At 44.0% G+C, this 12,020-nt stretch overlaps 2 protein-coding genes and 1 pseudogene across 4 annotated transcripts in view; all 3 read left to right on the forward strand.

Annotated features, from left to right (window-relative positions):
- TSPEAR (thrombospondin type laminin G domain and EAR repeats) overlaps positions 1–12,020 on the forward strand; it is a 216,278-nt gene that overhangs the window by 24,865 nt on the left and 179,393 nt on the right. The window lies entirely within an intron of this gene.
- Positions 2,537–2,917, forward strand: LOC112620413 (keratin-associated protein 12-1). 2 transcript variants are annotated; one of them, XM_025378959.1, is made up of 2 exons: positions 2,537–2,718; positions 2,809–2,917. In XM_025378959.1, the coding sequence occupies exons 1-2, from the start codon at positions 2,537–2,539 to the stop codon at positions 2,915–2,917; spliced, it is 291 nt and encodes a 96-aa protein (XP_025234744.1). The 2 variants fall into 2 exon arrangements, with proteins under 2 accessions (XP_025234744.1, XP_025234745.1); XM_025378960.1 differs by having other exon boundaries at positions 2,537–2,599; positions 2,690–2,917.
- Positions 7,395–9,596, forward strand: LOC112620400 (annotated as a pseudogene).

The following is a 12,020-nucleotide window of genomic DNA, read 5'->3' on the forward strand; positions in this document are numbered from 1 at the left end:
CTCCCACACTGAGGGTCTGATCAGTCTCACCTCTGCAGAGGCAGCGTGGGGAAAGTGAGGAGCTGGGGTGAAATTCCAGGATGCTCCTGCACTTGGGAAGCAGCGGGCAGGACTGTGGGTGGCACGTTCCTCCTCACACTCCAGCTCTGTTCTCTTGATGGATTGGCCACAGCGCTTTATTCTACGGTGGTGTCACATGGTAGGGGATGAGCTGTCTCTCAGGGCAGAGCTACTCCCTCCATCCCAGGCAGCTCCCAGGGGCACCCTCTGCTCCTGTGTGGGTCCTCCTGTGCCTGCTGGTGGTGGATACAGGTGATTCCTGCCACAGAGCCTTTGGACAACTCAGACACCACGTTAATGAAATCCCCTCCCAGGCTGAAGACCAAGTGGGGTCTCAGAGCTGTGGACAGAACTTACAAGTCTATGGATCCAGAGCCGATCGGTGGCCATGTGGTGGGAGTGACCTTAAGGCCTAGGGACAAGCCGGGTGAGGCCACAAGTTCAATCCTGTCACAGGCAACTCCTTTCACTGCTATAGTTCATTATCACACTTAAAAACCAAGAGAATTGGTGCAGCCATGGTGACCATATGTTCCTTTTTTTTTTTAAGTGATTAAAGGCAATTTTATTACAGCAGCATGTACTTACTTTATTCTAAAAGAATAGAATTCATAAACAGAAACAGCTTTTATATTTGTTTGCAACCTGCAAAATTGAGTTATTTTGCTGATATAAAATGCTAAGAACTCACTAGAGGACCATGCCACCTTCTGAAAAGGCCACACACCTACTTCTTAAATGTGTTAAAGTTACAGCGTGTCCCAGACTCGTCCAGAGCAAAATAAGCAACTGACTGCTCTTGACTGTCCCTTCCCCAGTAATAGCACTGATTGTGATGGGAAAAGCCACAGAGCAAGGCTGCACAGCCAGATGGAGGAGACTTTTCATTTAAAGGCAAAATACCAAAATGGCTCTCTGGTGTAGGTGATTTCTACTTTCACACTCAGCTTGTACAGGATCCCCTAACCTTAATTTCTTTTTCCTTCAGGGGCTGATTTGGAATGACTTGTTGAGAATGGTATCCATTATTACTGAGTCAGGAGAGAAAGGGATTTCTGTGGTTACATGTAAACTTGTGATAGGTCTGCAGAAGTTACAGGTGAAGAGGGTAGTGAGGAAGTCAGCCACGATCCATCTATGTGAAGGTCACACCAGCTTCATTGTACACTTTGAAGACTTTCTCAATGGCATTGACATAGGCAGCTGTTCTCAGGTCCAATCCCAGGTTATACTTCATGGCTGTGCACATAATTTGCCTGGCAGATCGCTCCATTGTGTACGCCAAGCCAGAATGCACGCAACGTGCACGGATGTGCTTTAGGTTGACTAGGATGAGGCCACGTGGGCCCTGACCTGCTGGAAGGAGTAGAGGGCATGGGGGAAGGTAAAGGAGCAGGTAAATATCAAAGACGCGTCCTTGTTCTTCTGTAATCGACTCGTGAGACAACTAACCTTTAAAATGGGTTACTTGGTGACTAGGTCACGTAAGACCATATGTGACCATATGGGCGGGTCTCACTCTAGTCTGGTCCTTACTCATTTGGTGCCAGGCTGTAGGGGGTCTCGGCTGGATGTCAGTGTGGGGGCTGGAGTGGGGGCTCCACTCTTAATCCTCCAGCAGCTTCTCTCTGGTGAGCCTGTGGTGGCCTTGCCCTGGGAATACAGAGCCCTGCCCCATCCCACAGATTCACAGTCAACTCCCACACTGCGGGGGCTGCTCTCCACATGGACCCTTCTTTCTGCTTCTCTCCTCCTCGGACTCCAGGGCTTCAACTGCATAGGCACCGGCCCTTCCTCCTTGGCAGAGTTGGACCATTGCATTTTGCTCAGACTGCAGCTGGTGACACTGCATTTCGGAAGCCTGCCCCAGCAGAGAGCTGGGAAGTGGGAGTTTATCTCCTAAGTTTCTTCTCTCTCAGGAATCACAGTCTGCACTGCTGGTTAACCACTGCCTGAAAACGAGCATCTCCTAAATCTCAACTGTATGGTTGATAGAGTAGCCAGTTTTGCATCACTCACTCCAGCAGGTTTCCCAGTGTGATTACATTGTCTGTATTCAGTTCTGGTCTCTTCCCCAAAGTTTCTGGTTGATACAACAGAAGTTGTGGTTCGAGGAGGTTTTTTGGGTACCACTCATGTCTGCTTCAGTGTGGAACGAATGAAGGGAGGCAGATATCAGGCAGGTGGAGCTAAAACTGCCTGTGCATCACCAATAAATTTGGGCAGGTTCCAGATGTAACAAGAGCTTGAAGAAGGTGCAATTAGTCATGAAACAAAAGGCCAAATAAAAAACATGAGCATCTACAACAGAAAACTGGGTTCCAGAAAACAGCCTTGAGGAAGAAAAACAAGGAAGACAATAGGTGCGTGCTTCTGTGCTGTGGGGACGCCTGGGTCCAGGTATAAAGGCTGCCCAGGGAAGCTGTCCCCAGACATCACCGCCCTCTGCCTCGACCTTATCCAGCCACACACCACCATGTGCCATACCAGCTGCTCCTCAGGCTGCCAGCCAGCCTGCTGCGTGTCCAGTCCCTGCCAGGCATCCTACTGCGTGCCTGTGGGCTGCCAGTCCTCCGTGTGTGTGCCCATGAGCTTCAAGCCAGCTGTGTGTGTGCCTGTGAGCTGCCAGTCCTCCGTGTGTGTGCCTGTGAGCTGCCAGTCCTCCGTGTGTGTGCCTGTGAGCTGCAGGCCCATTGTATATGCGGCCCCCTCCTGCCAGTCCTCCGTGTGTGTGCCTGTGAGCTGCAGGCCCGTCGTGTATGCGGCTCCCTCCTGCCAGTCCTCCGGGTGCTGCCAGCCCTCCTGCGCCAGCGTCCTCTGCAGACCCATCTCCTGCGGCATCCCTTCCTGCTGCTGACCAAGAATCTCCAGACCCGCTGCTCCCAGTGCAGATGAAGCCACACCTGCACACTGCCCGGATGAGTCCTCAGTTGATCTTCTGCACACGGGGCAGGTGAAAAGCATGCTCAGTGAACCCTCTGAATTCTGGATCGAGAATATGACAGAATGATCTGGAGCCCTTGCTGACCTTGCCCATCCCCCCCAGGGAAGTCCGGGGATCCCAGAGTCATTCTCTGACCCCACGAGAGCCAAATAAACCAGCTTTCCCTATGCAGCTCTGCGTTTCTAGTCTTTCTTTTTTATTTCCATACTCCCCGCTGTTATTCTGCTGATTACATAGAATTTGCTGCTAAACCCTCTTCAGTGATCCCTTCACACAGTCCTCATCAGAAGGTGGTGTCCCGGGTGGAGGACGCGGCTAAAGATGCCCAGGTGGTCTCGCCCAAGACTCCCGGGGCCCAGGTGCGGTGGCCACAGCAGTGACTTACCCGCCTGTGGTGGAGTGAGTGGTCTTGCTTCCCTACTGGCTGTCCACTCCTGCTCCAGGCCAGCAAGCCCTGCACTGATGGCCAAAGCCTCAGAGCACCGAGGATCAGGTTTTCCCATGTGGTTGGTGGACGTCCTGTTCCCAGGTCGGGGGGGATCTCAGGTTTACAGAACTGGATTAGTTCTGCAGCACACACTCCCATCACTGGTCCACATATGGCACTTTTTAAAAATTGATACATAATATCTTTATGTATTTATGGGGTATATGTGATTCTTTACACACAGAGGATATGTAATGATGAAATCAGGATATTCATCACCTTGTCTATCACTTCTCCGTGTTGAGATCATTTTACACTCTCTCTTCCAGCTGATGTGAGACATACAATACATGGTTAACTGTAGTCACCCTATGCTGATATCAAATATTAGAACTTATTCTTTCTGTGTAACTGCATGTTTGTACCCATTAACCAAACTCACTTCCCCTCTAACACACACCCTTCTTCACCTCTGGTGATATCATTCTACTCTCTACTTCCACGAGATCAACTTTGTAAACTCCCACATGTGAGTGAGAACATGTAATATTTGTCTTCAGTGACCTTCGGTTCCATCCATGTTGCTGCAAATGGCACGACTTCATTCTTTTTTATGGCCGAATAAGATTCCATTGTGAATATATACCACAGTATCTTGATTCATTTATTTATTGATAGACACTTAGGTTGAATCTGTATCTTTGCTATTGTGAATAGTGCTGCAATAAACATGGGGGTGCAGGTATCTTTTTGATACGCCAATTCCCTATCCTTTGAATAAATAGTAGCAGGATTGCTGGATAGTATGGTAGTTTTATTTCTCAGTTTCCTGAGAAATCTCTATACTGTTTTTGATAATGGCTGTACTAATTTACACTTCCCCAAATGATGTATGAGTTCCCCTTTCTCCACATCTTTACTGGCATCTGTTATTTTTTGTCTTTTTGATAATAGCCATTCTAATTCTAGCCATTCTAATAAGATGTTGCTATCTCATTCTAGTTTGTTTTTTAAAAAATTATTATTATACTTTAAGTTCTAGGGTACATGTGCATAACGTGCAGGTTTGTTACATATGTATACTTGTGCCATGTTGGTGTGCTGCACCCATCAACTCGTCAGCACCCATCAACTCGTCATTTACATCAGGTATAACTCCCAATGCAATCCCTCCCCCCTCCCCCCTCCCCATGATAGGCCCCGGTGTGTGATGTTCCCCTTCCCGAGTCCAAGTGATCTCATTGTTCAGTTCCCACCTATGAGTGAGAACATGCGGTGTTTGGTTTTCTGTTCTTGCGATAGTTTGCTAAGAATGATGGTTTCCAGCTGCATCCATGTCCCTACAAAGGACACAAACTCATCCTTTTTTATGGCTGCATAGTATTCCATGGTGTGTATGTGCCACTCATTCTAGTTTTGACTTCAGTTCCCTGATGATTAGTGATGTTGAGTTTTTTTTGTTTTTTTTTTTTGCATACCTGTTGGCCATTTGTATGTCTTCTTTTGGGAGATGCCTATTCAGGTGCTTTGCCCATTTATTAATGGAATTATTTGTTTTGTTGTTGTTGTTGTTGTTGAGTTGTTTGAGTTCCTTACCTATTCTGGATATTGGTCACTTTTCAGATGCATAGTTTACAAATATTTTCTCCCATTAAACAGGTTGTCTCTTCACTCTGTTGATTGTTTCCTTTGCTGTGCAGAGCTTTTCAGTTTAATATAATCTCATTTGTCTATTTTGGTTTTTGTCGCCTGTGTTTTTGTAGTCTGAGCTATAAACTGTTCGCCTAGACTGATGTCCTGGAGCATTTCATTTATGTTTTCTTCTGGTAGCTTTATGGTTTTCAGTCTTATGTTTAAGGCTTTGATCCATCTTGAGTTGATTTCTGTATATGATGAGAGGTAGGGATCCAGTTTCATTCTTCTGCATGTGGCTATCCAGTTTTCCCAGCACCATTTATTGAGGGGGTGTCCTTTCTGTATTGTACATTCTTGGCACCTTTGTTGAAAATCAATTGGCTGTAAATATATGGATTTATTTCTGGGTTCTCTATTCTGTTCCATTGATCTATGTGTCTGGTTTTATATCAATATTATGCTGTTTAGCCTTGTAATATATTTTGAAGTCAAGTGGTGCGATGCCTACAGGTTTTTTTTTTTGGTTCCATATAAGTTTTAGGACTGTTTTTTCTACTTCTGTGAAACATGTCATTGGCATTTTGATAGAGATTGCGTTGAGTCTATTGATTGCTTTGGGTAGTATGATCATTCTAACAATGTCATTTCTTCTGATCCATGAACATGGAATGTCTTTCCATTTGTTTGTGTCTTCTTCAATTTATTTTATCAGTGTTTTGTAGTTTTCCTTGCGGAGGTCTTTCACATCCTTGGTTATATTTATTGCCAGGTATTTTATTTTTAAAATAGCTATTGTGAATGAGATTGTGTTCCATGGTGGGCAGGTCTGTGTAAACCTACCCCCAAAGTTCAAGGAAGCTGAGAGGCCACAGAAAGAGGCTGACAGATCCGGTTTCTCAGAAAGAAACATTTAATAAGGACTTAAAACAGAAGCCATGTCTGTGACTTGGTGGTAAGATAAGTTGGCGGATCCCTGTGCCATTACCCCATCCACACCCAAGGCTTATATACCACAAGGAAAGGGCATACGTGATTTAGAAGGGCTCTGTAATCAATTGAAGTACAATAACATCAAGGTTGTTTTGAAGCAAGATTTATAGTATGTGCTCTTATACAACGAACAGTAGATTTTTTTTTTTTTTTTTTTGAGACTGAGTCTGGCTCTGTTGCCCAGGCTGGAGTGCGGTGGCCGGATCTCAGCTCACCGCAAGCTCCGCCTCCCGGGTTCACGCCATTCTCCTGCCTCAGCCTCCCGAGTAGCTGGGACCACAGGCGCCCACCACTTCGCCCGGCTAGTTTTTTTTTTTTTTGTATTTTTTAGTAGAGACGGGGTTTCACCGTGTTAGCCAGGATGGTCTCGATCTCCTGACCTCGTGATCCGCCCGTCTCGGCCTCCCAAAGTGCTGGGATTACAGGCTTGAGCCACCGCGCCCGGCCCGAACAGTAGATTAAACTGGAAATCTTAGAGGCCTTCCAAGAACAGGTTAACTAGAAGTCCATATGGCAGATTAGCATCCAAGATAGAGTTGTTTTAGCCTTCATGGATTGCCTTTTTGCTTACTTTGTCAACTAGTTTGTTATTGGTGTATCAAAACACTATTGATTTTTATATGTTCATTTTGTATCCTGCAACTTTACTACATTTGTTTATCAGTTCTAAGAGATTTTTGGTGGAGTCTTTAGGTTTTCCTAAATATAAAATCATGTCATGTGCAAAGAGGGACCCTTTGACTTCCTCTCTTCCAATTGGAATGGCTTTTATTTCTATCTCTTACCTGACTGCACTGGCCTGGGCTTGTGGTACTATGTTGAATAGGTGTATTAGTCCATTCTTACGTTGCTATAAAGCTATACCTGAGACTGGGTAATTTATAAAGAAAAGAGGTTTAACTGGCTCATAGTTCTGCAGGCTATACAGGAACCATAGAGGCTTCTGCTTCTGGGACAGCCTCAGGAAGCTTCCAATCATGGCAGAAGGCAAGAGGGGCACCAATGCTTCACATGTCTGGAGCGGTGTGGGGTGGTACAGGGTGCCACACACTTTTAAACAACCAGATCTCACAAGAACTCACTATTATGACAACACCTCCAACAGGGACAGTGCTAAACCATTCATGAGAAATGGCCCTCATGATCAAATCACCTCCCACCCAGCCCCACCTCCAGCACTGGGGATTAAATATGAGATTTGAGTGGGGACACAGATCCAAACCATGTCAATAGGAGTGATTAAAATAGGCATCCTTGACATATGCACGCATGCCTCCACTTACTCATGCCGCTATGGCAGCTCCCGCGTCCACCAGCAGCACCGTCTGCTCGACAGAGATGCTGTGGGCCTGTCAGTTATCAGGTGTGACCACCGCTCCCCAGAGTTGTCTCTGTGGGAAGTTTGTCCTCCGTCCATTGTGACCATGCCACAGATACTCTATTTCAGGCAGCTCTGGGTTGACTACTGGCAAAATTGCTGGAGCTGGCCTCTTCTTTGTTGGTGGAGGAATTGATGGCACTATTCTGTATGCCAAATGGGATTCCCATTTCCGGGAAAGTGTGGAGAAAACCATACCTGACTCAGACAAACTCTTCGAGATGGTTCTTGGTTCCGCACCTTACAATGTTCCATTGCCAAAGAAATCGATTCAGTCTGGTCCACCAAAAATCTCTAGTGTATCGGAAGTAACAAAGAAGTCTAAATAGCCTAGCTCACAACTCCAAAAGCAAAAGGGAGATACTCCAGCTTCAGCAACAGCAGATGATATGCTGTTAGTCCCTGGGGTTCAGCATGAGAAATCTTTAAAAACTGATCACCCTGAAATTGGTGAAGGAAAACCCACACCCCTCCACTTTCAGAAAAAGCATCCTCATCTTCTGTAAGGGAACGAGCACCTGAAGAAGTTGCAGCTTGCCTTGCACAACAGGAAAAACGAGAACAAGTTAAAATTGAGTCTCTAGCCAAGAGCTTAGAAGATGCTCTGAGGCAAACTCCAAGTGTCACTCTGCAGGCTATTTCAGCTCAGAACGCTGCGGTCCAGGCTGTCAATGTGCACTCCAACATACTGAAAGCTGCCATGGACATTTCTGAGATTGAGGGCAAGAAGAAGTCTGCTAAGTGGCGTACAGTGCAGGATGTGTTGGAAGAAGGCGGAAAGGCAGTAGAGGAAGCTGCTGATGCCCTTCTCAAAGCCAAAGAAGAGTTAGAGAAGATGAAAAGTGTGACTGAAAATTCAAAGAAAGAGGAGGTTGCTGGGGCCAAGCCTCATATAAACTTCACAACACAATAGTTGATCTGGATAATGTGGTCAAAAAGGTCCAAGCAGCTCAATTTGAGGCTAAGGTTGTATCTCAGTATCATGAGCTGGTGGTCCAAGCTTGGGATGATTTCATTACTCCAGAAGTCCTTCCTGGGTGGAAAGGAATGAGTGTTTCTGACCTAGTGGACAAACTCTCTACTGATGATCTGAACTCCCTGATTGCTCATGCACATCGTCATATCGACCAGCTGAACAGAGAGCTAGCAGAACAGAAGGCCACAGAAAAGCAGCACATCACATTAGCCTTGGAGAAACAAAAGCTGGAAGAAAAGCAGGCATTTGACTCTGCAGCAGCAAAAGCATTAGAACATCACAGAAGTAAAATGCAGTCTGAATAGGACAGAAAGATAGAGGAAGTCAGAGACGCCATGGAGAATGAAATGAGAACCCAGCTTCACTGACAGGTCGCTGCCCACACTGATCACTTGCGAGATGTCCTTAGGGTACAAGAACAGGAACTGAAGTGTGAATTTGAGTAGAACCTGTCTGAGAAACTCTCGGAACAAGAATTACAGTTTTGTCGTCTCAGTCAAGAGCAAGTTGACAACTTTACTCTGGATATAAACACTGCCTATGCCAGACTCAGAGGAATTGAACAGGCTGTTCAGAGTCATGCAGTTGCTGAAGAGGAAGCCAGAAAAGCCCACCAACTCTGGCTTTCAGTGGAGGCTTTAAAGTACAGCATGCAGACCTCATCTGCGGAAACGCCTACTGTCCCACTGGGTAGTGCAGTTGAGGCCATCAAAGCCAACTGTTCTGATAATGAATTTACCCAAGCTTTAACCACAGCCACCCCTCCAGAGTCCCTGACCCATGGGGTGTACAGTGAAGAGACCCTTAGAGCCTGCTTTTACACTGTTCAAAAACTGGCCCAAAGGGTAGCAATGATTGATGAAACCAGCAATAGCTCGTGTCAGTACTTCCTCTCCTACCTACAGTCCCTGCTTCTATTCCTGCCTCAGCAACTGAATCCGCCCCCAGAGCTCTGACCTGAGGATATAAACACATTTAAATTACTGTCATATGCCTCCTATTGCATTGAGCATGGTGATCTAGAGCTAGCAGCAAAGTCTGTCAATCAGCTGAAGGGGAAATCCAGACAAGTGGCACAGGACTGGCTGAAGGAAGCCTGAATGACCCTAGAAACAAAACAGTGGAAATCTTGACAGCATATGCCAGCGCCGTAGGCATAGGAGCCACTCAAATGCAGCCAGAGTAAGGTCTAGGAAGATTTTCGTAAAGTCGTATTTCATGTCAAGGAAATCAGCAGTGATATATGATGGGTTTGCAACAAGGGTCCCAGCATTGTCTAGAAATGAGCAGGTTTACAAGTACTGTTCTAAATGTGAACACCTGTTGCATTTATATTCTTTCCACTTGCTATCACGCTAGTGAACTCCAGGAGTGCTTTCTTTGCAACTCAGATAACATTTTCTGTTTTTCAGGTTTTACTGATCAGACTTGTGAGGCCAATCAAAATAATGTTTGTGATCTCTACTACTGTTGATTTTGCCCTTGGAGCAAACTGAATAAACAAGATGAAAACTGAAAAAAAAAAAAAATGCATCCTTGTCTCATTCAGTTCATAGAAGAAAGGCTTTCAGCTTTTTTCCATTTAATATGATGTTAGTTGTGGGTTTGTCATACATGGCCTTTATTATTTTGAGGTATGTTTCTTCTGTGCATGGTTTGTTGAGAATTTTTATCATGAAGGATATTGAATTTTGTCAAATGCTTTTTCTGCATGTATTGAGATGCTCATATGCTTTCTGTCCTTCATTCTGTTGCTGTGATGTATCATGTTTATTGATTTGTGTATGTTGAATCACCCTTGCATCTGTGTGATAATTTCCACTTGATCATGGTATATTATCTTTTCGATGGTCTGCTGGATTCAGTTTGCTAGTATTTTGTTGAGGAGTTTTGCATCTATGTTCATTAGGGATATTGGTCTGTACTTTTCTTTTTTTACTGTGCTTTTGTCTGGTTTTGGTATCAAGGTAATGCTGGCCTCATAGAATGAGTTAAGAAGAATTCCCTCCTCTTCAATTTTTTGGAACAATTTGAGGAGAATTAGTGTTGGTTCTTCATGTGTTTGGTATAATTTGGCAGTGAAGCCATTCAGGCCTGCGCTCTTCTTTGCTGGGAGACTTTTTATTACTGATTCAATCTTGTTACTCATTATTGGTCTGTTCAGGTTTTCTATTTCTTTTTGATTCAATCTTGGTAGGTAGTATATGTCCAGGAAAATATTCATTTCCTCTAGATTTTCCAGTTTTTCAGAATATAGTCTCTGATAATCTTTTATATATAATATGTAAGTATATATTGTATATAAAAAATATATTTTATAATTATATATTTAAAATATATATTAAAAAAAAATATATATATATTTTAAAGACAAGGTCTCCCTTTGTCACCCAGGCTGGAGTGCAGTGACCCAATCATGGTGTGGTCATGGCTCACCACAGCCTTGACCTCCTGGGCTCAGCTGATCCTCCCACCTCAGCTTTCTGAGTATCTGAGACTACAGGCATGTGCCACCATAACTAGCTAATTTTTGTATTTTTTATAGAGCTGGGCATTTGCCATGTTGCCAAGGCTGGTCTCAAACTCCTGGGCTCAAGTGATCTACCTGCCTTGGCCTCCCAAAGTGCTAGGATTACAGGCATGAGTCACTGTGCCCAGCCAGATGATCTTTTGTATTTCCATGGTATCAGTTGTAATGTCTCCTTTTTCATTTCCGATTTTGTGTATTGGGGTCTTCTTTCTTTTTCACTTGGTTAGCCTATCTGGCTGTTTATTGATTTTGTTTATCTTTTTAAAAGACCAACTTTTTGTTTTGTTAATTCTTTGTATTTTTTTGAAGTCTATTTTGTTTAGCTATATTCTTTGTCTCTTTCCTTCTACTAATTTTAGATTTGGTTTGTTCTTGCTTTTCTACTTCCTTGAGGTGCATCATTAGATCGTTTATTTGAAATCTTTCTACTTTTTTTTTGAGATGGAGTCTTACTGTGTTGCTCAGACTGGCCTTAAATTCCTGGGTTCAAGTGATCCTCTCACCTCAACCTCCCTAGTAGCTGGGACTATAGGCACCACCACATCTACCTTTTTGATGTAGGCATTTATTACTACTAACATCCCTCTTAGCATTGTTTTTGTTGTAGCCTATAGGTTTTGATATGTTGTGTTTCCCTTTTTTTTTTTTTTTGAGAAATTTTTTGATTTCCTTATTAATGTCTTCATTAACCCAATAGTCATTTAGGAGCATGTCGTTCAGTTTCCACATATTTGTACAGTTTCCAAAGCTCTTCTTGTTACTGATATCCGGTTTTAATTATTGTGGTCTGCGAAGATACTTGATATGATTTTGATTTTTTAAAGTTAGTTGAGACTTGTTTTGTGGTCAAACATAGGGTCTGTCCTGGATAATGTTCCATGTGCTTATGAGAAGAATGTGTATTCTGCAGCTGTTGGATGAAATGTTCTTTAAATGCCTATTAGGTCTATTTGTTTTAAAGTTCAGTTTAAATCCAATTTTGTTGTTGTTGTTGTTGATTTTCTGTTTGGATGATATGTCTACTGGTGAGAGTGGGGTGTTGAAGTCCTCAACTGTTATTGTATTGGAGTCTATCTCCTC

This window comes from Theropithecus gelada, chromosome 3 (assembly GCF_003255815.1).
Source record: "Theropithecus gelada isolate Dixy chromosome 3, Tgel_1.0, whole genome shotgun sequence".
NCBI lineage: Eukaryota > Metazoa > Chordata > Mammalia > Primates > Cercopithecidae > Theropithecus > Theropithecus gelada.

What these genes read in the sequence shown, in the direction of transcription:
- LOC112620413 (XM_025378959.1), top strand. Translation starts at nt 2,537, where the DNA reads ATGTGCCATACCAGCTGCTCCTCAGGCTGCCAGCCAGCCTGCTGCGTG. An exon ending in TGTGTGCCTGTGAGCTGCCA is followed by an intron (nt 2,719 to 2,808) that starts GTCCTCCGTGTG and finishes TGTGAGCTGCAG; the next exon opens with GCCCGTCGTGTATGCGGCTC.